The following is a 26,932-nucleotide window of genomic DNA, read 5'->3' on the forward strand; positions in this document are numbered from 1 at the left end:
GCCACTGTGCTTGGATCCGATCCCTGAGTTCTTTGATCCTGGAGGTAACTATATGATTGGTTAACAAAGTAACAACATTCTTCATTTAAAAATAGGCAGGTCCCCCTTTTTTCGGCGGTCAGAAGGTCTAAGGCCCGTCGGTTCTGTAGAGCTAAGGCTGCCAGGCTGGTGACTTGCGTCTGTAGGGCTGTGAGGGAGTCAGCAACCCGTTCCATGTCATCATTCAGGGCTTGGGAGAGTTTGTAAGAAAAAAGTCTATGGAGGTTCCTATCCCCGCTGTTCCAGTTGCCACTCCTGTGGCTATTCCTGCCACTGTTATGAATGGGAGGAGGGCAGCCCTTCCGCCATGATGTTGGGGAAATAGGATGGACAGCAGCTGGGATTCAGAGTAGATGGTGGGAGAAGGAGATAGTAGAATGAATATACAGCCAGAGAGTCGTTAGTGGTCAGGCAGCGATAGATTCCCTGAGGGCACAAGAGAAATATTCCCGAGGGAGTACAGTACAGGAGGGAGGAATTAGTGATATGACAGCTGCGGTGGTAAGGGAGGACACATTAATAGTAGTATGTTTCCCCCGATATGGACCGTATTATTTGTGGCCCTGAAGTTGGGGAGTGGCCAGTCAATAGGGAGGGGTATCCCCAGGACACAGAGTGAGGTAAGGTAGATAGGATAAAAGAGGCGGGGAAATGGCTGGAGGGCTATGATTTCTAAGAAAGGGCCGGCCGTATAGTAATTCAAATGGGCTTAAGCCTGAAGACCCGCGGGGCGTAGCCAGGAGTCTGGTGAGAGCCATAGGCAAAAGTGTAGGCCAGGAAAGATGGGTTTCTAGGGTAGGTTTGGTGAGTTGGGCTTTGAGCAGCCAGTTGGCCTTTTCTACCTTACCGATGACTGTGGGTGGTATGGGATGGGAAGTTTCCAGGTTATGTTGAGGCTCTCAGCTACCTGTTGGGTTACACTGGAGATGAAGGCAGGTCCGTTGTCTGACTGGAGGGTCCGGGGCAATCCAAACCTCGGGATGATGTGCTTGATGAGTATTGTAGCCACTACGTCTGCTGTTTCTCGAGCCGTAGGGTATGCCTCGATCCAACCTGTGAACGTATCAACCAAGGTTAATAGGTAGCGAAAGGTTTTATGGCGAGGCATATGAGTGAAGTCCAGTTGCCAGTCTTCCCCCAGCTGATGCCCTCGGAGCTGATGGTTAGGCCCCGGTCTGCAGATTCCTCCTTGTGAATTCACAGCAGAACAGGTTTTGCAAGTCCTGTGGATAACTTCAATTACTTTAGATAAGGAAGGATAATAGAACAATGGCTTAAGAAATTGGTGGAGAGCCTTTGGGCCAATATGGAGGGATCGGTGGATGTCAGTAATCAGGGTGTGCACCAGATTGGCTGGCAGGGCAATCCTGTCCTGAATGTAGATCCACCCCTTATCTCCAATTTTTCCTCCCCGTGCCTGGAGGGCTTGTGTTTCCTCTGTAGAGTAGGAAGGCTGGTGAGGGGTGTTAAGAAAGAGGATAGGAGACACAGGGGTACTTAGGGCCGTTTGTCTGGCCACTGAGTCTGCCCTGTTGTTGCCTAGGGAGACCAGATCCCTGGATGTTTGGTGGCCTCGACAGTGGACAATTGCTACCTCAGTGGGCAGACTAAGGGCCTCAAGCAACTTGGCAATGAGGGGTCCACTAGCTATAGGGGTGCCCTTGGTAGTTAGGAACCCCCGTTCTTGCCAAAGAGCAGAGTGTGTGTGAGTTATGAGGTAGGCATATTTAGAGTCAGTGTAAATGGTGACTCATTGTCCCTTCGACAGGTGTAATGTCCTGGTGAAAGCTACGAGTTCAACATTCTGGGAAGTGGTTCCGATTGGGATGGGAGCTGTCTCTAATACCGCGTCCATAGTGACTACAGCATAAGCAGCGTGCCTCTGGCCATCTGAGGCCAGGAGGGAGCTGCCATCTACAAAGAGCACACGGTCAGGGTTGGATAGTGGTTGATCAGAGAGACCGGGATGGGGAGGAGTGAGGTCTTCTATAAGTTGTAGGCAGGAGTGAACAGGTTCCGGGGTGGGTGAGGGTATAGGCAGTAAAGTCACGGGGTTTAAGCGGGGGGAAGTAGAGAGAGAGATATGAGAGTTTTCTAGAAATAGCAGATGGAATAGTTGGAGACGAGAAGGAGTCAGATGGGCCAGAGATCGGTGGCTAAGGAGGTCTGTGAGTTGGTGGTGAGAGTAGACCGTGATAGGCTGCCCTAAGGTAAGTTTAAGGGCCTCCTTTGTAAGAGAAGCGGCTGCCGCTAGGGCCCTGAGGCAAGGTTGCCATCCCTGGGCGGTGGCATCCAGTTGCTTGGATAGGTAGGCTATAGCCCTATGCGTACTCCCCACCTGTTGTGTTAGGCCGGTGGCGGAGCCAAAGCGCTCATCGGTGTAGAGATGGAACGGTTTAGAGAGATCAGGTAGGGCTAAAATTGGCCTGGTGGTAAGGCGGTCTCTCAGCTTAAGGAATGACTGGCTGATTGAAGTGGGATCAGTCAGGGGACCCTGGGGGGTCTCTTTAGCTGCCTGGTAGAGAGGACGGGCCAGGATAGAGAAATTTGGAATCCAATGTCTAAAGAACCCGACCAACCCAAGGAAAGATAGTATTTCATCTGCCGTTTGGGGATGTTGGAGTTCTTGGAGGAGTCTTATGCGGTCCCCAGTAAGGGACTTAGAAGTAGGAGTCAGAAGTATGCCCAGATAGGTAACCGAAGGGGCACACAATTGGGCCTTAGAGGGGGTGACTCGATATCCCTTGGCCCCCAGGAAATTAAGTAGGGTGGAAGTGTCGTCTTGGGAGACCGAGAGGGAGGGGCTACAGAGGAGGCAGTCATCCACATATTGTAGTAGAGTGCTGGCCTTAAGGGCGCACTGCTGTAAATCTGTAGTCAAGGCCTGGCCAAAAATGTGGGGGCTATCCCTGATCCCCTGGGGTAGGACAGTCCAAGTTAGTTGTCCAGAAGCATGCGTGTCAGGATCCTCCCAGGTGAAGGCAAAAAGAAAATAGGAATCAGGGTGCAAGGGGACGGTGAAAAAAGCGTCCTTTAGCTCCAGTACAGTAAAGTGAGAGGTGTTTGGGGGAACGTGAGACAATAGGGTGTAGGGGTTAGGAACAACTGGGTGGAGGGTGACCACGGCCTCATTAATAAGTGTAAGGTCTTGCACCAGTCGATAAGCCCCTGAGGGCTTGTGTACTGGGAGGATAGGGGTGTTACAGGGAGAACTGATGGGGATCAGGAGTCCCTGACGTTTAAGCCATTCTATGATAGGTTTCAGGCCCCAGCGGTGGGCTAAGGAAATAGGAAACTGAGCTCGAGAGGGAAACTTAGAGTTATCCTTAAGCTGTACTTTAACCGGGGTAAGGTGGGAAGCAATGATGGGCTCTGAGATGTCCCACACCTGAGGGTCTACAGTAGGTAGGTCATCTGGAGCGGGGGTCGAGGGAGTGGAGAGATGTAAGATGAGACGTGTTGAGGTGGAGGGAGGAGAAGAAGGAGAGAGACAGATAGTTGCCCTCAGTTTCTGGAGAATGTCCCTACCCAGTAGAGGGACCGGGCAGGAAGGAATGATTAGGAACGAGTGGGAGAAGGGGAACCCATCCAGGCTACAGGTAAGGGGAAGGGTCACCCTAGGGTTGGAGGAGGTCCCATCGATCCCCATAACAGTAATTGGTGAGGTTCGAGTAAGTCCCGAGTAGGAAGGCAGAACAGAGTAGGTAGCCCCCGTGTCCAGCAAAAAAGAGATGGACTTACCCACTACCTGGAGCGTAACCCTGGGCTTGGCCTGGGTGAGAGGGGTGGCCGAGTCTGGGCTTCGTCAGTCGTCCTCCAATCCAAGCAGTTGAAAGGCTGGACTTACTGTCTCGGGGGGTCTCCCATGTTGAGGCGCCGAAGATACCCCGAGGTTAAGGCAGTCGGATTTCCAGTGGCCCATCAAATGGCATTGAGGGCAAGGCCGAGTTGGCAGCTTTGGATTGGGGCACTGGCGAGCCCAGTGTCCCTCGGTCCCGCATTTGAAACAGGCCCCCGGGGGGGTGCGGTTGGTTGCCCCTCTCTGCTGGCTCCCGGAGCCGGCTGGCCGCAGGGCTGCTACCAAGGCTTGGGTCTGAAACTGAACCTTTTGCTGGAGTCTGGCTTGTCGTTTAAGCTCAGCCGCCTCCTCACAGGAATTAAAAACCTTAAATGCCATTTTCACCAAGTCAGAAATGGGGGTCTGAGGGCCCTCCTCAGCCTTCTTTAACTTTCTCTGTATATCTGGCGCCGATTGAGAGATAAAATGAGTAGCCAGTACCGTGGCCCCCGCAGGAGAGGCAGGGTCCAAGCCAGTGTACTGGGTTAAGGCCTCGGTCAATCGGTTAAGAAACATAGCAGGGTTCTCATCAGGGGCCTGGACAATCTCCCTAATCTTGTCATAATTAACAGCCTTATTAGAAGCTGCCCGCATGCCGGCTATGAGACATTGGACCATGCGGTCGCGGCGCCAGTGGCCATCTTGGCCATCCTGATGATCCCAACCTGGTTCTACAGCTGGGACCACCCGGGCCCCAACTGGCATGGCAGCATCAGTGAGATGGACCTGATCTGCGTGCTCCCGGGCAGCAGCCTGGATGCATTCCCTCTCTTCTGTGGTGAGGGTGGTGGTCTGGACCACATGTAAATCATGCCAGGTGAGGTCATAGGCTTGGGCTAGATATTGGAATTCTTTAATATAGCTATCGGGACTGGCCGAAAAGGAGCCCAAACGCTTCTCAATTTGGGAAAGGTCCTGTAGAGAGAAGGGCGCATGGACTCGAACAACTCCCTCAGCTCCAGCAACCTCCCTTGGGGGGCAGACTAACTCAGGGGAGGGTTTTCGAGCCCTAGTGCGGGTGGAGATGGGAGGGGAGGCTGGAGGGGATGTAGGGGAAGGTTATGGGGGGGCCGCATCAGGAGCAGACTCAGGTTTTGGGGGTTGACAGGATGAGATGGGAGTCCAGGTGGAAGGGGTGGAAGGGGTGGAAGGGACCGAAAGGGGGGTGGTTGGAGCGGCGGGAGGATTAGGGGGCATAGGGAGAGAGGGGCCCTGGGGTGGGGGATCGCGATAAGGAGGAGGAGGAAGAGGAGCCGGGGCCCCTCTCGTCGGCGGGTGGGTGAAGCTCTCCGGAGGTTCAGAGAGGGGAGAATCAGAGAGGAGAGATGGGGAGGAGAGTTCCGGGTCTTTGGGAGCAGTGGGTGGCAGGGTAGGGGGAGGGGAGCGGGCCAAGAGGACCTGAGAGGTGGAGCAGTGAGAGCAGAGGGAGGGGCGAGAGCGCAGGGTCCAGAAAGCCTGACATAAGGGACCTCGACCCATTTGCCCTGGTGTTTGCAGAAATTGCCTAGGTCCATGAGAATCTGATAGTCAAATGTGCCTTCCGGAGGCCACTGGGACCGATTGTCTAATTGGTATTGCGGCCAAGCAACGGTACAATAATGTATGAGACATAGCCTACGCAAGTCCTGGTCCAGTTCCAGGGTCTTAAGATTGGCCAGCAGGCACCCTAGGGGTGTATTAGAATCGAATTTGGATTGGGAGGTCCCCATGATTCGTTGCCAGGCAACCCGAGGGCTGGAGGAAGGCGTCCCCTCGTCCACCACTGGGTTGAGGAAAAACTATGTCGACTGCCGTAGAGGTTGGGACGTCTCCCAGCCTCTCAGAGTCACGGAGGTCACCTGGTGACCAGCGGGGTCCGCCCTGAGGCAGCCGCGATTAGGGCAGGGCTTTCCGGAAGGGGGCGCGGAATCGGGGAAACTCACCACGGCTTCAGAAGTGGCGTTCAAAAGGCAGGTCCAGTCCGGCTAGGGAAAGGAGAGAGTCTCCCCACTGGGGTGGGAGCTCAATCTCCTTCCCAGGTTTCGGCACCAAATGTAAGGTTTTCTGACGAAATAAACACACCAGGCGAAGTGGGTGTAAGGCAAGGTTTATTAAAGGTTCTCTCAGGTGAAGTTTCAGGGCCCAAGGGAAGGGGAGCCGAGAAAGTTGCACCGGGAGGAGGTGGGCACCCTCGGGTGAGGTTCCGCAACTCTGGAAAGCAGAGAGGGAGAAGTCGTGCCCAAGGCAGGGAGGAGGGGCTTTTAAGCGGTCTTGGGGAAAGCTCAGGGGTCTTTTGGCAAGTTTCCCTTATTTGGATATCCCGCCTGCTGATCGGGATCCCATTGGTCCACAGGAGCCTGGGGCGGGGGTCTCAGATTCCTGCTTGGGCCTTTGTTCTCCTGTCCAAGCTCAGGTCTTGTGGCGGGAACTTTCGCCATCTTTTGTAGCCCTTCCTGCCAGCCCAACAGTAACAAGGTTTTCTGGAAAAAAAAAAAAAAAGTGGACTGGAAAACCCCTGTTAAGTTATAATACCAGGTCTCTAGGGAACAATGAGGAATGTGGTCAAACTGGTGCACCACTGAATTATTTGACCAAATCAATATTGGCATTGGATTTAATGTAACTTTCCATATATAAGTTGGAAAGCAAGAGAGAAGGGAAAGTACTCTCTCTGAAATACTGACCCAGGGGAGGAAGTAAGCATTCAGCTTAATTATAAGTTTAGTTACGGGGGGGATGAAACTGCCACCCCAGAAAAAGTCATCCCTCTCCTTGCTGCCCAGAGAGAGGAAACAACACTGGTCTCCCACCACTATCCCAGCATTCATCTCACACACTAAACTGTAGGGACTTTTAAAGCTTTTCAAGTGGTTAGAAAATTAGCATAAGCCCCTGTAGATTTCTTAGAATGAGCTTAATTTGTTTATGCTATTAGGTTGTCTGAGTTCTTAGGGCTTCCATCCTCTAGAGATATAAGATCCTAAAGGGAAACAACTCTCAAGAGATTTCTCTGGAGGCTGTAGAAGAAGGCAAATCATATAAACAATAATTTTACATCAGAACAATCACTAAGATGACTCAAATTTAGAGAGGAGAAAAGTAGTCCTCCTAAATATTAATTGGTAAATTGCAAAAGACAGATTGAGTTCTTGTGTGCCTGGAGTCACAAAATAATTTGATTAAAATTTCTACTATATTTGAAAATGTTACATTGCATTTAAAAGGGAAATATTAAAAACATAAGCTTTTATATGAGCAAGTTGTGATTCTGACCTTGTTTGATACTTCAGTTGCAAAAGTTCAGAAGGCAGAGTTGCTGTCCTGTATATTCACACACATAATTCCTGAGCATTAGCATAAATTACAAAGAAGACTGCCATCATTAGCAGACTAGGTTTTAGAAACTTGGTCCATACTGCTGAAAAAATAGAGAGAATACAATCATTACCTTACTAGAACAATGGTGAGAGGACATAATTCTTCAGATGGATCTTGAGAATGTTATTGACATTGAAGAGGGTGGCATTAAATAGGAGAGGCAGGGATGTGCCTTTAAAAAAATACTAATTAGCAAGCAATGTAAACACACTCAACTTTCTGCTTCCAGTGAGAAAACAATGCAGTTTGTGTTTTTGTTTGTTTGTTTGTTTGTTTGTTTTTTTGTTTTGTTTTGTTTTCTGTTTTATGTGCTGGCAATAGTTTAAGCAATTTAAAGACTCTTTACTCAACTCAGTTCTCATCCAATGATAGAACAGGGAAAGGCCAGGCAAGATTCCTGCAGGTTTTGATTCATTTCCAGACTGTACCTGTGTGACTATGGACAAACTAAGTTTCCTCCCGTCCTTCAATTTCTGCTCCCACCTTCTTTTGGGGTTCACAGTTGCATCACATCTCAGAATCAGGCCTCTCTTACAGCTCTCCTCATTCACAATTTCTTTTGCAGACAATAAAATCATTTATTTAGATCAAAGCTCTTATTTTGTTTTTGCTTAATGACAATGAATTCATGAAGTTTTTAAGTTAAATACTCAAAAGAAATATTTCTTTTTTTGTTTGTTTGGTTTATGTTTTGTTTGTTTGTTTAATTTTATTTTAGTTACATTCAATTAATTAACATAGTGTATTATTAGTTCCAAGAGTAGAATTGAGTGATTCATCAGCTACATAGAACACCCAGTGCTCATTCCATCACATGCCCTCCTTAATGCCCATCACCTAGTTATCCCATCCTCCCCCCCACTCCCCTCCAGTAACCCTCAGTTTGTTTCCTACAGTTAAGAGTCTCTTACGATTTGCCTCCCTCAATAATCTTTGATTTTACTTTTCCTTCCCTTCCTTTATGTTACTCTGTTTTGTTTCTTAAATTTCACATGTAAGTGAAATCCATAATTTTCTCTTTTTTTGATTGATGTATTTCCAAAGAAATATTCCTTTTTCATTTTTTTTTAGATTTTATTTTTTTTTTATTTGACAGAGATCACAAGCAGGCAGAGAGGCAGGCAGAGAGAGAGGGGGAAGCAGCCTCCCCCTGAGCAGAGAGCCCGATGCAGGCCTCAATCCCAGGACCCTGAGATCACAACCTGAGATGAAGGCAGAGGTGTAAACCACTGAGCCACCCAGGCACCCCCCAAATAAATATTTCTATTACAGAATCTAGGATATGGCAAAAAGGATCTGTATGCTAAAAACTGAAAAAGCTGCTGAAACCATAAAAGAAAACAACTTTATGTTAAAGGATAAGAAGTCTCAAAACAGTAGAGATGATAATCCACTTCAATTTGATCCATTGATTTAATGCAATTCCAATAAAAATTTCAGCAACATTTTTGGTGACACAGGCAAGTTAATTCTGATTTGTATGGAAAGGAAAAGGATAATCTAGATCGAATTTTAAAATTAAGATTAAACTTGAAGAAATCACAGTACCTGCTCTTAAGATTTACTGTGAAGCTGAAATAATCAATATAGCATTATTAAGTGATAAACGCATAGGTCAACAGAACAGAGCAGGAGCTGAGAAATGGACCGACAGAAATGTAGCTAACTGACTTTTGACAAATAAACACAAGCAATTCTTCAAGCATTTTCAGCAAATTGTTGGAACTGGACATTCAAAAACAAAAAATTGTGGTCATCTGATTAAATTCCACATCTTCCATAAAAATAATTCAGATGGATTACAGATCCAAATGTAAAATGTAAAATCATAAAACTTTTAGTAGAAAACAATAGAGAAAAATCTTTTTGGGCTGGAGTTAGACAAAAAGTTCATGACACCATAAAGTCAAATATGTTAGAAAAAATGATACATTGGATTCAATCCAAATGGAAATTTGCTTTCAGAAAGACACTGTTGAGAAAATAAAAGGCAAAGCTAGAGGCTGTGATAAAATATTTACAAATTATATATCCATCAAGTGACTTCCTTCCATGATTGTTGAAGAACACTCAGAACTTGGGACACTTGAGTGGCTTAGTCACTTAAGTGTGACTCTTGATGTCAGCTCAGACCATGATCTCAGGGTTGTGAGGTGAGCCCCAGATTAGGCTCTGTATTGAGCATGAAGCCTGCCTAGGATTTTCTCTCCCTCCCTTTTCCTCTGCGCCTCCCCTCCCTACCCACACATGCACATACATTCACGCTCTTTCTAAAAAATTATAAATTTAAATAAGTTTTAAAATTAAAAAAAAAACACTCAAAACTCTTCAGAAAGAAAAAGTAATTAACCCAATTCTGAAAAATGAGCAAAACACAAGACTGATTTAATGAAAAGGATATATGGGTGAACCTAAGTATAGAAGTCACTTTTAGGCAAACAAGCTTAAGCAATGGAATACAAATGGGACCATTGGGTGACCTCACAATATTCATACACCCTAGCTGACCAACAGCTTACTACAACAGAGCACAGATACCAAAAAAGGGAAGATTTCATACATCCCCAGTCCTCCTCACCTTCCGCCTTGGCTCCAACCCCCACCACTGCCTCATTGCAAACAACTTCTCTCTGCTGTCCTGTCCAACACTCCCTTGCAATGTATTCAGTAAACTTCTATCTCCTTTGTTTTTTCTCAGGTAAATTCTTTTATTGCATACACAAGCTTCCACCTGATCATCACCCCACATTTGGGGGCCCCTTTCTGATGAAGAGATGCCCCATTTAGGTACCCAATAAACACATGAAAGGATGTTCAATCTCAGTAGACATTAGGAAAATTAAAGCCATGATGAAATGTCATTGCACACCTATTAGTCTAACTCAAACAACACTACCAAGTGCTGATGAAGTTTACACCTGGAATTCTTATAGATTTATTTTGAAAATGCAAAACGCCATACCTTTCTGGAAAATGGTTTTGTACTTTTTAAAGCAAATATATCCTTACCCTATGACCCTGTAGTCCCATTCCTGAGTACTTAACCCAGGGAAATGAAATATTATGTTCCTTTGGAAACCTGAATTCAAAAGTTCATAGCAGCTCTATTTATAATTACCCAACACTGGAAACATCCCAAATATCCTTCAACAAGTGAGTGAATAAACAAACTGATGTCACCCCCACAATGCAATTCTACTCAATAAAATGTAGAATGTATTACTGACAAACAATTTATTTAAATCTCAAAGACCTTCTTCTCATTGAAAAAAGTCAATCTTTTTTCTCTCTTTCTTTGTTTTCTTCTTTTTTTTTTTTTCATTTATTTAAATTCAGAGGTGCCTGAGTGGCTCCAGAGTCCCAAGATTGAGTCCAAAATCAGGCTCCCTGCTCAGCAGGGAGTGTGATTCTCCTTCTAACCTTCCCACCACTCATTCTCTTTCTATCAAATAATTAAATAAAATCTTTAAAAGTATATTTAAATTCAATTAATTAACAGAGTGTATTATTAGTTTCAGAGGTAGAATTCAGTGATTCAACAGTGCTCATTACAGCAAATGCCCTGCTTAATGCCCATAACACAGTTACCTCATCTCCCCACCCACCTCCCCTCCAACAACCCTCAGTTTGTTCACCACAGTTAAGATATTCTCATGGTTTGTCTCCCTCTCTGTTTCCAACTTACTTTATTTTTTTCTCCCTTCCCTTATGCTTGTCTATTTTGTTTATTCAATTCCACATATGAGTGAAATGATATAATTGTCTTTCACTGATTGACTTATTTCACTTAGAATAATATCCTCTAGTTCCATCCATGTCATTGCAAGTGGCAGGATTTCATTTCTTTTTGATGGCTGAGTAATAGTCTATTGTGTGTGTGTGTGTATATATATATATATACATATATGTGTGTATATATATATATATATATATATATATATATCACATCTTTATTCATAAAAGAAGCCAATCTTAAAACTAACCAAGGTACAGTATCATTTCATGTGTAGATTGCTCAAGACTCAAAATGACAAAAATATGGTGGTTGCCAAAATTTAGATTTGGGAAGACTGTCAATGATGGCATAAGACAAGAAAGTTTTTCAGTGGTGATATATTAAGATCTTGATGGTAGTTACATATATCTAAATATGTATACAAAATCATAGAACTATTCACCAAGAATTACAACTTGACTTTATGAAAAATTAAAAAATAAAATTTAAGATAATTCCAAAATAAGGTATTTTTTTTTAATTTAACAGGGACTCTTATTTGAAAAGCTGTCGATGTGGAATTGTTGGTTTTGGAGCAAATGGTCAAGAAAGAATTCTTTAGGTGTCTTTGGTGCAAAAAAAGTGTTTTTATTAAAGCACAGGGATGGGACCCGTGGGCAGAAAGATCTGCACTGGGGTCATGAGGAGTGGCCCATTATATACTTTCAAGTTGGGAGGGGGTTAGGGATAGAATAAGTCTCAAGGAATCTGGAAGCAAGGTTTCCAGGACCTTGAGGGGTTAGATGTTGTTAGGAAAAGTCCCTTTATTACTATCTATTCTCTATTACTATCTAATAAAATCTTAGTCATGAGAACCATCAATGGGTCATATGTTTGGAGGATGATTGTTAACACATATGTTAGGGGATAGAGGTAAAGGGAGTTTCTAAAGGAATTTCTATATGTTACAGACTCACAGGATCCTGGAGGGCAGGATGTTAAGCCAAGATTGTCTTTTGTTCTTAGTGAAGTATTAACATTGAGGCAGCTGAGTTCCAGAAGAAGGTCACTCTGCCTGTCTAAAGGACTTATCAATGGTCTATAAGTAGTAAGGAGATTTAATTTGTTTTTCTTTTGCATTTGTTCTCCACATCAGCTATCAAGTAGAAATGATTATCGAATTTTAGATTCATTCTTCTCTCTGGAATATAATATTTCCAAGGCCATTAAGATAAGAAAAACAGAAATAATGACTGAGAAAATTTATATTTCAGAGAAACATTTGTTAACCTAGATGGTCTTAATCCTACTATTTCCTTTGCCTGAATGGACTGGCAAAACCAGTACTTGATTGATATGTGTAATTATGCCTCCAATGACAAGTAGAGGAATAGAATAATTAATACAAACAAAGTGAGTAACTTACAAGAATAAGTTTAAGCAGACAGTTTACTGAATTAATTCATCGGCTCTTAACCCTCTGACCCATCAGGTAGTTTCCTGCTCTCAGACAGAATTAAATCAGACAGATGAGGCAGGACATGAGGGATTAAAGTGTCTCCAACTTTCCACAGTGCAATAAGATTTCAAACAGTTTGATCTGTGATGCAGATCTCTCATTGGGTTATCATCACTTCTACCCAGGCCTGTGGCTCATTCTGATGGAGATGACAAGGAAACCCCACTAACCACTGTCAGGTCAGGGGCATGACTCAGACATAATCACACCAAACTTAATGACTCACTTCCACAGCTGGGGGTCTGTGAGCAAAAACCTGATGAGAATGAAACCTTCTGTGCCAGGAGCTCCTTCCTCAAAATGAAGGATGAGTCTGATATAGATATTTTTATGGGATGTTTTTTTCTCCTGGTCTTAAATAAATTTCTGAGATCCTTCTGATTTGGGAGAAAACTATGCTGTCAGTTGATGTGACTTAAATTGTGCTCTTCAGCCATCAGCTCCAACATGTTCCAGCCACCAGCTCCAACATGTTCCTTCTACATCCAGAAGAGCAAAGCAAACACCAGGGATTGGGTCTAGGGTATTTTCTGTCGCTTGCTACTTATTTCGAGTCAGATCCCTGGTCCTGAGTCCATCCCTCTAACAACTCCAAAATCCAATTTCTATGCTTCATCTTCACTCATTTCCTTCCTCAAATTCTCAAAACTTCTCAGTCGGATTACTGAAATATTTTCCTCCTTTTATTTTCTATGTCATCCATTAAATTAAGCAAATGATCTGCTTAAAATGTACCCTATCAGTGTCACTATCTTTCCTAAGTATATTAATTTCCTTTCCATTGGAGGAAAAATAAAACCCAAGTTTCCCAACTGAGTATTAGTTGGGAATGTTTAAAGATCTGGCTCTTGTGCACACTTCCACATTTACCCACAACCATTACCCTTAGGGATCTTTTATCCAAATACCTCAACCTACTAGGTCAGGATATGTTCCATCCTCTCCTTGCCTTGACACATACATTTTGTTCTTTACTACAGCACCTTATTTCTACTCTTTTACTTTCAAAGTTACTCATCTTTCAAACACAGAACAGCCATCACATCCTGCAGAAAACCAAACTTCAACAATCAAGTGAAGTGCCCACCCAATTCATCTCATATCACATTATCAATGAGAGACTGCACTTTCCTTTTCTTTGTGTTTCGTATTTGTACCTCCATCATCCCAGCATCATGTGTGACATGTCATAGATCCTCAGTAAATACTTGCTGGCTGAATAATAAAAAGTGAGCAAAATCCCAAATCACTGAATAAATGATTATTTGTCATTATTAATACCCCTAATTGTTTTCTCAAAACAAGAGTTTTGGTATATCAGATATAGTATCACAAATACTGGCAATGAATAGTAATTTCAAATTACAAAATGATAGATTATAATAAAGCTTATTTGTGCTTTATATACCATTCTTTATTCTTATTATAAATTAACATATTTTACAAAAGATTTATTATATATTTATCACTGTGCCAAATATCCTCTTGGGAGAAATAGTATAAAAATACATTGCTCCTACTTGCAAAGACACTATAATATATTTACATTTCTAAGTATTCTTAATAGTATCCAAGTTAATCTCTGCAGCTCTATATGCGGCTAAGAGTCTGCTCCATATGCAAATCCTCCTGGAATCTGATGTTTTTCTTCTTCTAAAGGTGACATAAGGTCAAATCCATAAGCCCTGTGCTCCATGACCACACTCTACACTTGGAATCTATTTTCCTCACCCTCCCAAAACAAATTCACATCAAGAGGGCAGAGAGATACACTTAGAGATGTAAAAGATTCATATTTTCTTGTGAGAGGATCCCACAATTGCAGGAAAAATAGCAGCTTCAATGAAAATATGGTTCAAGCTAGTAAGCATTGATTAAATATCTTTGATTTGAGAAGAAAGACCTGGATGTTGTCAGTGTGGAAAAGTTTACTCTAAACCTTTGAGGAATTTTCAAATTCGTCTAAGTTATAAGCTGCAGTGATGGCTTAGTATTGGTAATGGAATCCCAAGTTTGATTGCATACCTACATTAGAAACACCAACAAATATTTTGCTATTAAAAATTAAATATTAGAGATAAGTTTCTGGGGATTCTTACTGATAAGACTGAAGGACAAAATTGATATGGGTTTTGCATTATCTGGAAAAGAGTTGTGAAGGCAACAAACCTATATCAGGCCTGGTAAAATAGATTTCCAAAGAAGAAGGCAAAGACAGCACAGTGGCCCACTCCCCTAGTCCACAAGGCCCCTCTCCTTCCCTTACACACTCTGGCCCCAACCCTCACGCCCAGAAGAGCACAATGCAGCCTCAGCCAACATCACTGGGTCTTAGCCTCCAGACCATCATTGGGTGTCATCCAGTTTCCTCTGGCTTTGTTGCACAGGAGCTGGTGATAAGTGTCCTTAATGGAGTTATTTCAGAAGAGATAAATAAAATAAAGCTGTCTGGTTATTTTAGTATGAGACATGGAGGAGTGTATCAATGGATGTCCTTTCCCTCACTAACCTACTTCTATACTTTTCATGTCTCATGCTCTTGGACTTGAGTCATTGGGGTCTGACAGAGTCATTTGACAATGTCAGTACCAATCCAGGAAACAGGAATTCAATCCCAAATTAAGCCTCTTATAATAAACCCTCTTATACTCATCTTTCTCATATAGAGAATATTAATAGTGTTTATCTATCAGTGTTATTATAAATATTAGCTCAGATAAAATAGGAAAAGGGCTAACCATAGTGTCATAGACAATGTTCAATAAATTCCACTTGTAATGAAACAAGATGGGATCAGGAGGGAGAAAAACCATAAGAGACTCAATCTCAGGAAACAAACCGAGGGTTGCTGGAGGGAGACATTGGGGAGGGTATGTGCTATGGTGAGTGCTATGAATAGCATAAGACTGATGGTTCACAGACCTGTATTCCGGAAACAAATAATACATTATATGTTAATAGGAAAAAAATAAAGAGAAAAGTTGTGTCTTAAAAAAATAAAAATTCTACTTGCTACTGTCTTGTAAACATTAAACTATGAAAGAATAAATAAAGAGAAGTGGTTAAAAAAAAATCATCATAGAGTGAGGTGCTTGGGTGGCCCAATTGGTTAAGTGTTCAACTGTCGACTTTAGCTCAGGTCATGATCTCAGGGTCATGAGATCAAGCCCCGTGTCAATCCTCCTTGGGATTCTCTTTCTCTCTCTCTCTCTCTCTCTGTCCCTCCTCAAACCCCCACCCCACCCAAACTTTCTCAATCAATCAATAAACAAAAATAAGTAAGAACTAAATATCATTATAGAAGGACAGGTGCCAAAGAAATACTTTGTTAACTTGACTGATAGGATTTGAATATCTAAAGAAAATACTAATGTGTCAAAAGGAATAAAGGAGAATTATTTGTGGCAAGAGTTGATCTTACTATTCAAGCTCTAAGTAGAGAAGGTTGTTTGAATCTTTTTGTTTTTACTAAAAGCAGTTCAGACAGAGAAAGGCAAATAACATATGATTTCTTTATATGTGGAATCTAAAAATCAAAATAAATGAGCAAACAAAACAGAAATAGACTCGGTGGTTGCTAGAGGAGAAGTTGGTGGGGGATGTGTGAAATAGGTGAAGGGGATTAGGAGATACAAATCTCTGGTTATAAAATAAGCAAATCATGGGGATGAAAAGCAGGAAGTAAACTCGTTACATGTGTGTGGATGCATTGCTAGTGATTCTCATGTAACAGAGACTCAACAAAGAATAAGGATTTTAAAAAAGGACTGGAATTTGGGAAAATAGATAAAATTTCTTCCATCTTTGGGGCATTTGGGAGGCTCACTGGGTTAAGCTTCTGCCTATAGCACAGGTCATGATCTCATGGTCTTTGAAGTGAGCCCCACATTGGGCTCTCTGCTCAGCAGGGAACCTCCTTCCCCCCCTTCCTCTGCCAGCTTCTCTGACTACTCGTGATCTCTCTGTCAAATAAATAGATGAAATCTTTTTAAAATTTTTTTCTTCCATCCTTTATTTTCAAGATGATGTCACCTGGGTGATTTCTTGAGCTTAAAATGGAAACTTAAGTGTTCTATTAAAGAAAAGAAAAAAATATATATATACACATATATATGTGTATATATACATATACACATATATACATACACTCTCTCTAAAACAAGCAAGTAAATATATATGTACATATATATTTACTTGTATATATTTACTATATATATATTTACTTATTTGTTTATAAAACAAGTACTTGTTTGTTTACAAACAAGTAAATATATATATTTACTTGTTTGTTTTAGATAGAGAGAGAGTATGAGTGTGGATGGGGCAGATAGGGACAGATGGAGAGAATCTCAAGCAGATTCCCCACTGAGTGTCGAGCCCAGTGCAGGGCTCATAACCCTGAGATCATGACCTAAGCCAAAATCACGAATTAGAAGCTTAACCAACTGGCCTACCCAAACTCCCCTAAATGTTCTTTTTTAATTATAAAGAAAGGTCACATGTAGTTACTAAAAAGTTCAAAATTTAATTGTATGGAAACTAAAATCACAAGAGCTATCTGGTTCTCTACTCAGCAGGGAGTATTCCTCTCCCTCTACTCCCCTTCCTTCTCATGCTTTCTCTCTCCCTCAAATATACAAATAAAATATTTTATTTTTAAGAAAGAAACAAGCAAACAAACAGGACAAATGAGCAAAGGGAGAAAGAGAAAGAAAAAAGGGACAGAGAGAGGGTGTACAAGCCAAGAAATAGACTCTTAACTATGGAGAACAAACTGATGGTCACCAGAGGGGAGTTGGGAGGATGTTTCAAGTAGGGGATGGGGATTAAGGGGTGTACCTGTTGTGATGAGCACTGGATGTTGTATGGAATTGTTGAATCACTATATTGTACACAAGAAACAAACATTATACCATATGTTAACTAACTAGAACTAAAATAAAACCTTAAAGCCAAATAACAAAAAAACAAAAACAGGAAACTCCTCACTTAAGAAGAAACAACCTACTGCTAGACGGAGTCCTATGATTTGACTGATGTTGTTTTGCCCACCTCTGAAAAATCACTGTAGTCATAAAAAAAAAAAAAAGGAGCTTCAAGAGGAGGCCACTGGTGTTGTCTCATTTTTTTGACATCGCATCACTTAATCTACAGACTGTGTGCTTTGAGTTAGTGTTACTAGTCCCCTGTAATTGTGGATGAAGCCCAAAGATGTGTAAAAGGCAAGTATAGGAGATATTTCCTAAGGTAGATGCCTTTAAACTGAAGAAAAACAGTTCACATCCAGAGACCAAGGGATGAGGTCACACTTGAAATCATCATGTCCAGCTGTGTTCACTCTACTCTGAAAGTTTGCTCTCCACATCGTCACATACATATCTAAGAGACAGACTCCAGAACTTCATGTATTACCCCAGCATTCCTCTCATTCAGGTTTCCTTGGCCCCCTTCTCTCCCTTCAGGATACTCTTCATTGCCCCCTTTACATCCTTGTTCCTCAGAGTGTAGATCAGGGGGTTGACACTGGGAGTGACAATGGTGTAGAAGAGGGTGAGGAACTTGCCTTGGTCTTGGGAGTAGCTTTTGGCTGGCTGCAGGTACATGTAGATGATGGTCCCATAGAAAAGGGAGACCACCATTAGGTGGGAAGAGCAGGTATTGAATGCTTTCCTGCGCCCTGCAGCTGACTTGATCCTCACCACAGCAGCAGCAATCATCCCATAGGAGATGAGGATCAAGGAGAGGGGCACCAGTAGAAGGGCGACACCTAGGGCAAAGGCAAATGCTTCCACCAACATGGTGTCTTCACAGGACATGGCAATCAGAGCAGGCATCTCACAAAGAAAGTGGTCAACTGTGTGGCGGCCACATCGAGAGAGTTGCATTGTCTGGGGACACATGACAAAGGAGTTTAAAAAGCCACAGAACCAGGACACAGTCACCAACTGCAGGCAGAGACGTGGGTGCATGACTACAGTGTAATGCAGAGGCCGGCAGACAGCCACGTAGCGGTCATAGGACATGACAGCCAGTAGAACACACTCGGTTGAGCCCAACACCATGTAGATATAGAGCTGGGCCACACAGCCATGGTAGGAGATGGTCTTCTCTGGACCCCAAAGGTTCCACAGCAGCTGGGGAACAATGCTCGTTGTAAAGCAGAGATCCAAGAAAGAAAGGTTCCCAAGAAAGAAGTACATGGGCGTGTGGAGTCTAGCATCCATGATTGACAACAAGATGATAGCAGTGTTGCCAGCAAGGGTCAGGATGTAGAAGACCAAGATAAAAGCAAAGAGAATAATCTCCAGTCGAGGGCGATCAGAAAAGCCCAGCAAGATGAATGCTTGTTGGTAGCTATCATTGTCTCTTCCCATAGTCTTTGCCAGCTGTTATGGAAACACACAAGCAAGTATTGGATAAGACAGCCAGTGAAGATTCACCCAGCACTCTCCAATTTCCATGTGTGGATCTATAAAGTTAGCAGAGTCATCTGCTCTTTCATACTTTCCTAGCATACACTTATTGATACCTATTGTATGTAAAGCAGTGTGTCTGATTCTCCTGGAGGGGAGAGGATGAATTAACTCAGAAGCTACCCTGTTTGGTGAGTAATTACAAATAATTAGAAAGAAGAGAGGAAGTAAAAGTTCTCTAAAAGATTTGTTAAAAAGCTGAGTGTGTTGCAAATTATTCCCAGTTGATCAAAGAACCCCCTATAGAAGAGTTTATGTTCAGGGATACTGCTGTACCTGAGGGAGGTTTTGTTTGGTTTGGTTTGTTTTTTGGGGGTTTTGTTATTGTTGTTGTTTTCCAAAACACTGGTGACAATTTTACATGTGGCAGATTAAGCAAAATATATTTCCAGAAGAGAAAGTAGTACTTGCACAGACACAAATAATCAAATTCATGGATGATATTCAGGGAGTTCACAAATATGAATGTCACACAATTCCTTAACAACACATAATTTTATTGAAATTAAATCCAATAAGATTTGACACTCACTATCAGAAAGAGTCTAGATTATAAACTGTACTCTGCCTCTGTAAAAGGCACTTCTACACATGTATATCCTGATACTCAGTTTCTCTCTCTATGCTTTAGCTTTTCCTGGTGCGTGCTGTAAAGGAAGCTAAAACCTCTCAAGTCCCCTCACATCTCTACAGGACTGGTGGTATCAGCACAGGCCCTGAACATTTTCAGCTGTACATGTTTCCCACTTTACTGGTGTTCACCCTGTAGCTCTAGAGTTCACCGGGCTTGTCTCAGCCATGGGGATGGCAAATGCCAGTAGCCATTAAGAAATAGCTTTGTACAACATGCAAGAAGGAAGCTGTGGAAATAAGAGTACAGAAACCTTCTGAGGTGTGTGTCTCTGTGTGGCTGATGTAAGCTCCTGTCTAGCCTGACTGTGAAGAATTTATGAACTCTACCCAGCTGGGACTGCACACAGGAATTACACAAGTTCCCAATTATTACTCTAGGCATAGAACCCCCAATAAAGCCCCTTGAAGACACAGAAGGGGGCAGAAAATGATGAGAAGCAGCCACCCAAGAACCAGATTGTGTGACCTCACTGTATGAACAGAGTACTCAAAGAGACATTCCCACACACATTCTACTGGTGTTGGCTGGGAAGAATCACTTGCATGTCTGTATCCACATACCTGCCATGGCTTTTTTCTAAGCTCAAGAGGTTCCAAGGAGTGGCAAAGAGAAGCTCAACACCAATTGCTTAGCAACATGCATCACTGAGAGCCTGACTTAGCAAAATTGCTGAAAAAATAGGTGACATTTCTCATTTTGCTATTCCTTCATTGCAAGGTGAACCAATGCTCAATTTCATGTCCAGTATCCAGAGGCTGTCCTCTATGTCATCCTACAGGTATTTCTCCCCTAAAAGGTATTTTAAGCATAAAGTACCATATTTTTTTATATGCTTTAGCTCACCTCTCTAGTCTAAACTATGAAATTGAAAGGAATGGAGCTGCTGAAAATGAAAACTGAAACAGGATAGAGCTAAACCTGTAGTCACATGACATTACAAGTCTACACCAGTTTTGATGGCTCTGGCCGGAAGGTCTGAAGCTGGGTTGATGCATTGGGCTTGATTCTCTGACTCTTCACCAATGCTCAGAGGAGAATTTCCTTAATGATATTCTGTGAGCGCTGAGTGGGACTTCATTCCAAGCAGTAGAGCTATTTTTTGTCTGCTTCAGATACACAGCACATCCTAAAAGCCATCATTCTTTCCACATTTACAATAGGTCAGATGTTACCCAGATCTTCTCCACTTACAGTTCTGAGCCATTGTCACAGCATCCCTGCAATTTGGGTAGGCCAACTATTAGGATTTCAGTATTAGGGAGGTCCATAATGCCAGTCCTACCCATTAACTCAAAGTTCCCACTACGCATCTCTCGCCTGTTCTTATCATTTTAAACTTGTTTAAAGGTGGTCATTTCCTCCTGCTTCTTCTGCTAACCTGCACATAGGCTTAATAACAAAGGCCTAACACTAAAGTCCATCATTATGGAGAAAAGTTTGTATCATTCTCAGCATTGCTGGGGAAATTTGCCATGATTGTTTGGTCACTGTGCCAAAACAGAATGACACTTAGGTGTTCTGTTCATTGGGAAATCAGAAAGAATGATATGATGTGTGTGTATCAAGTCAGGGGATGGCTTAAGATTGGCCCAGCTAGGAATGGGGAAGCAAGTAGAATACACTCTCTCCTTTCTACTTGTCATAGATCAACTTTGTTCAATTTTGGTGCATTCAATCATTTCTGAATTGATGCAGTAACTCTATTCCAAACTGGAGTTAATGTGCCAAGTGGCAATGAGAAAATGTATTTAATTTCTCCAACAGACACAAACATTAATAGAACTAACACACAAGACAATCATATATCCTCACACAAGGGACCAAATATACAGAAATGAAACTCATTGCTACCACAAAGCTCCTATCCACATCTTCACTCTTGTTTTTCCCAATTTTGTCAGCCCTCCTTACTTCAATTCCAAAGATCCATCAGGAGTTTTCTTGGGGAGGAGGCAACTAATTCTGCTCCCATTTAGTTTCTGGGTCTTCCAGAAGAAATTCCAACAAAAACTCTGATGAAGGATTGAGCACAGAAGTAAGGTCTACCCCATAAAAATGGTAATGAATCTTTAAGTGGCACAGCATGATGAATATCTAACAATGGTCTGAAGTTCTCTTGACCAGCCTGAGTTAGCGTTTCCTCTGTAGCTCAGGAGGGAAGTGGCAGAGTGCCACATTTCAAATCAGCATGCTTTATGTCACACACATATATACAGGTACCCTAGGGCTAAGAAAACGATTGGTGACACCCAGGGAGAAAGGAAAGCATATATTCTAAGGGCTTTAAGAATTTACATAAGCAAAAATAATGAATACTGTTATGCTGAAAATAAATAAAAAATAAATTAAAAAAAATTTACCTAAGTGTCATTTTATTGGTACTCAAGGGGATGAAAAGGCAATGTAATATCCTGTCCCCTTGGGAATTTGGAATAGTCTGGGGCCTTGGGACAGATAAGAGTTTGTTTACGGAGCTAGGACATTAGGGACTGGTGTTCTCATCCAGAGGTTGACCCACTCCCTCATGTAGAAAGGCCCCAGGGAAGCATCATGGAAAGTTACCAAACAAGGGACTCAGGTTTCCATGAAAAGAGAATGGGTTTCTGGGTTTCATGTAAAAATAAAAGCAGATCAATTTCTTCATTTGGTCCTGGATTCACAAAATTAAAACCATGAAACTCTAGGGAGACAAGGAACCCCAAATAGTTGAATCTGTACCCTCCATCATGGGAAAGAATGGAATAAGGGAAAACATGTAGGAAAGTCTGAGGTCAGTCATTGCCATATTGAGATGCCAAGGGAAACTTCACTTTTCCTTCTTCAACACCCAGTGTATACTAAAGCTTCTACGTGCATGGTGCCATATAGTGAGGCTGTTGTTTAGCCAGTCCAGTCTAGCAAGTGATGCAACAATGTCTACCCCTCTCCTGGCCATAGTCTACAATGTCTACCCATCTCCTGGCCATAGTCACTGTGCTTAATGTCTTTCCAGGGATAAATTGCCTTTTCTTGCCTCCTGCAGACCTCCCAAACATTCTAGAAGAATCCACAACTCTTAGCATATGTTAGTATCTTTTATCTACTTAGAAATAGATTGAGATTCATTAAAAATAACTTAAATTTGGACACCAACAATTTTGATATAGTATTATAATTGCTAATGCATCTTCTTAATATTATGAAGTCTGCATCTTGGTGTTTGGATACATGCATTTGTGACTGCTTCCATTTGTGTCAGTTTGGGTATATATGTGAGATCTTGGCAATTAAGTACTTAGGATTCCATTAAAGAATATAAAATTCTTAAAAGCACAACCCTATACATATTTAGAACTTACAGGAATTTTAGAAATTATCTGATCCTTGAGCAGTAATAACAATACTGAGACAAAGAAAAAATCAGAGAGCTGACTGATATGTGGCCCCTACGTTTGACCCTGACTCTCCTTGTAGGAAAACACAGAACATGTCCAAATGGTTATAATCTGCAGGCCAGCAATTCCTGAAATGTAGTCCTAGGATCAACATCATCTGCTAACCTGATAATTTGTTAGAATTCCAAATTCTTTTTCTTTTCCCCCTATTACCTGGATCTTCGTTTCTTCCAGCTTTATTGAGATACAACTGAGATATAGCATTGACTAAGTTTAAGGTGCACATCATGATGATTTAACATACATTGTGAAATGATGAACACAATGGGGTTGACTAGTCCCTCCATCATCCCATATAATTAACTTTTTGTACATATGTGTGGTAAGAACATTTAGCATCTTTAAAGTATAATACAGTTTTGTAAACTATAGTCATTGTGGTTTATATTAAAGCCCAGAACTTACTCATCTTTTAACTGAAAGTTTGGACCCTTTGGCCAATATCCTTTTCCCCCACCTCACCCCCAGCCCCTTGCTTTTTCTCTGTCTCTATGAGTATGGCTTTTGTTGTTGTTGCTTTTTAGATTCCACATATAAATGAGAGCATACATTGTTTGTCTTTCCTTGCCTAATTTATTTCATGTTCTCAAGGGTCCATCCATGTTGTCACATTGGCAGGATTTCCTTCTTTCTAATGGCTGTGTAATAATGGAATATTGTGTATACATTACATAATGGAATATTATTGAATAGAATATATATTGTGTTCCATATATATATGCCATTCATCTGCTGATGGACACTTAGGTTGTTTTCATGTATTGTATATTTTGAATAAAGCTAAAATAACCATGACCATGCAGATTTCTCTTCAAGTTAGTAATTTAATTTCCTTCAGATATACACACAAATATGGGATTAATGGACAACATGGTAATTCTATTCTTTTTAATTTTTTTTAAACTGTACACTATTTTCCATAGCAACTGAACCAGTTGGCATTCCTACAACAGAGTATGAGGGAGGGTTCCCTTTTCTCCACGTCCTTGCCAATACTTTTTATCTCTTATCTCTGTGATTTTGGCCATTTTTACAGGTGTGAGATGGTATCTCATTTTGTTTTTGATTTGCATTTCCCTGATAATCAGTGATGTTGAACACCTTTTAATGTACCTGTTGGTCATCTGAATGTCTTCTTTGGAAAAATGTCTATTCAGGCCCTCTGTGCATATTTTAAACAGGTTATTTGGCTTTTTGTTTATTTTTTGGTTTTTGTTTTTGGGTTGGGGGGAGTGTTTTTAGGGGGTTTGTTGTTGTTTAGTTGTATGAAATCCTTATACATTTTGGATATTAACCCCTTATCAAATATATGGTTTGCAAATATTTTTCCCCATTCTATAGATTCCCTTTTCATTTTGTCAATTGTTTCATTTGCTGTGAAGAGGCTTTTTAGTTTCAGGTAGTCCCACTTGTTGATTTTGCCTTTGTTACTTATGCTTTCTTTTTTTTTTTTTTTAAGATTTTATTTGTTTATTTGTGAGAAAGACAGAGACAGAGCACAAGCAGAAGGAGGGGCAGAGGGAGAGAGAGAAGCAGACTCCTCACTGAGCAGGGAGCCTGGTGTTGGACTCCATCGGAGGACCCTGAGATCATGCTCTGAGCTGAAGACAGGTACTTAACAAACTGAATTACCCAGGAACCCCAGTCCTTTCAAGTGACATATCCAAAAATTTTATTGTCAAGAACAATATCAAAGAGCATTTTTCCTATGTTTTCTCATAGAAGTTTTAAAACGTCAAGTCTTACATTTTATGTCTTTAATCCATGTTAAGCTGTTTCTTTCTTTCTTTTTTTTAAGATTTTATCTATTTATTTGACAGACAGAGATCACTAGTAGTCAGAGAGGCAGGCAGAGAGAGAGGAAGAAGCAGGATCCCGATGCAGGGCTCGATCCCAGGATCCCAAGATAATGACCTGAGCCAAAGGCAGAGGCTTTAACCCACTGAGCCACCCAGGTGCCCCTCAAGCTGTTTTTTCTAAATGGTGTAAGTTAGGGATCAAAACTCATTGTTTTGTATATGATTACCCACTTTTCCCAACACCATTATTGAAGAAATTATTTTGAGCCCCTACTGAATATTCTTTACTCTTTTTTCAACCATCAGTTAAATGTATATGCAAACATTTATTTCTGGGCTCTTGTTTATATTCAACTGCCTTTGTTTCTATTTTTATGAAAGTGCCAGACCATTTTTATTAATATAGTCTACAGTCAGCAACTGTGATGGCTCCACCTTTGTTCCTATTTCTTAAGATTGTTTTGGCTAATCAAAAGAAATGAAATCTTTCCATTTGCGACAACGTGGATGGAACTAGAGCATATCATGCTTAGCGAAATAAGTCAAGCAGAGAAAGACAACTATTATATGATCTCCCTGATATGAGGAAGTGGTGATGCAACATGGGGGCTTAAGTGGGTAGAAGAAGAATCAATGAAACAAGATGGGATTGGGAGGGAGACAAACCATAAGTGACTCTTAATCTCACAAAACAAACTGAGGGTTGCTGGGGGGGTGGTGGGAAAAGGGGGGTGGGGTTATGGACATTGGGGAGGGTATGTGCTTTGGTGAGTGCTGTGAAGTGTGTAACCTGGCGATTCACAGACCTGTACCCCTGGGGATAAAAATATGTTTATAAAAAATAAAAAAAAAAGATTGTTTTGGCTATTCACGGTCTTTTGTGCTCCCATTTAAATTTTAGGATTGCTTGTTCTCTTCATATAAAATCCCATTGGAATTCCAATTGATTGGGATTGCATTAAATCTATGGATGGTTTTGGATAGTATGAACATTTGAACAGTATTAATTGTTCTAATCCATGAACCATGAAAGATACCATGGAGTATCTTTTCATTTATATGTAACTTTTCAATTTCTTTTATTAAAGTCTTATAGTTTTGGTATACAGATCTTTCACTTTCTTGGTTAAATTTATTCTTCTGTATTTTATTATAGTTAGTGCTATTGTAAATGGGGTTGTTTTATTTATTTTTGAAGTATTTTATTGTTGGTATGTAGAACTGCAACTGACTTCTATAGGTTGATTTTGTATCCTGCAACTTGACTGATAAAATTCCAAATTTGTGAGCTGCATTTTAGAGTTGCTGAAACAGAAATTCTGAGTGGGGCTCAACAATCTGTGTTTTCATAGACCCTCCAGGTGATGTCCATACATGGCTAGTCTGAGAACCATTGCTCTATGCCTATATATCTTTATCCTTAAAGTCCCCTTTAAATGAGTTTATGTTTGAGTAATAATCTAAAGATATTATACCATAAAGAAAGATTTTACTTGGATCAATTAATCAGATTGTCTTGGGAAATTTTATTATCCATGTGAGATTTCTGTGTGGTTTGAAGTACAGAGTGTATTTTTATCAACTCTAAGTTCAAAGTTTCCTATCAATGTCTCAGGGAAGATTTTAATGATATCAATTAATACAATGAACTATAAATGCTTCTACTGACTTCCTTTTCTTGAGATGCTTCTGAAAAGAGGAAGATTTTGAAGGAACTCACAAAGAGAATAATCAAAATTACCTCATGCCTCTACCTGGAAAACTTGGTTAGTTGAGAGGGAAGGTAATCAGGAAAATGTCACAGAAGATCGCTCACTCAGAATAGAATATCTTTAAGTGAAAAATATGTGAAACAGCTAAATTAGCCAACAATTTTTATTTGCTTTGCAATAAAAGCTTCAGGAAAGACCAGATGGGGTTTCAATTCCAACTTTACTTTTCAATAGCTTCATAATTTTGACAAGCTGTCTCACTTCCTCAAGCTTCTTTATTTAACAGTAAAATGGAAAAATTAATAAAATACAATTCAAGTGATTGCTGTGATGATGAAATGAATGATGATAATAATTCCATGTAAAATGTTTCTCATAGGGACACTTGGGTTATTCAGTCAATTAGCATCCA

The 26,932-nt window shown here is 41.4% G+C and overlaps 1 protein-coding gene across 1 annotated transcript; it reads right to left on the bottom strand.

Annotated features, from left to right (window-relative positions):
* Positions 1-17,897: 17,897 nt before the first annotated feature.
* On the bottom strand, positions 17,898-18,842 carry LOC101685297 (putative olfactory receptor 2W6). Its single transcript, XM_004778437.1, has one exon. It carries the CDS (start codon positions 18,840-18,842, stop codon positions 17,898-17,900), a length of 945 nt encoding a protein of 314 aa, XP_004778494.1.
* Positions 18,843-26,932: the final 8,090 nt, after the last annotated feature.

This window comes from Mustela putorius, unplaced genomic scaffold (assembly GCF_011764305.1).
Source record: "Mustela putorius furo isolate JIRA1106 unplaced genomic scaffold, ASM1176430v1.1 tig00003914_pilon_pilon_pilon, whole genome shotgun sequence".
Taxonomy (NCBI): domain Eukaryota; kingdom Metazoa; phylum Chordata; class Mammalia; order Carnivora; family Mustelidae; genus Mustela; species Mustela putorius.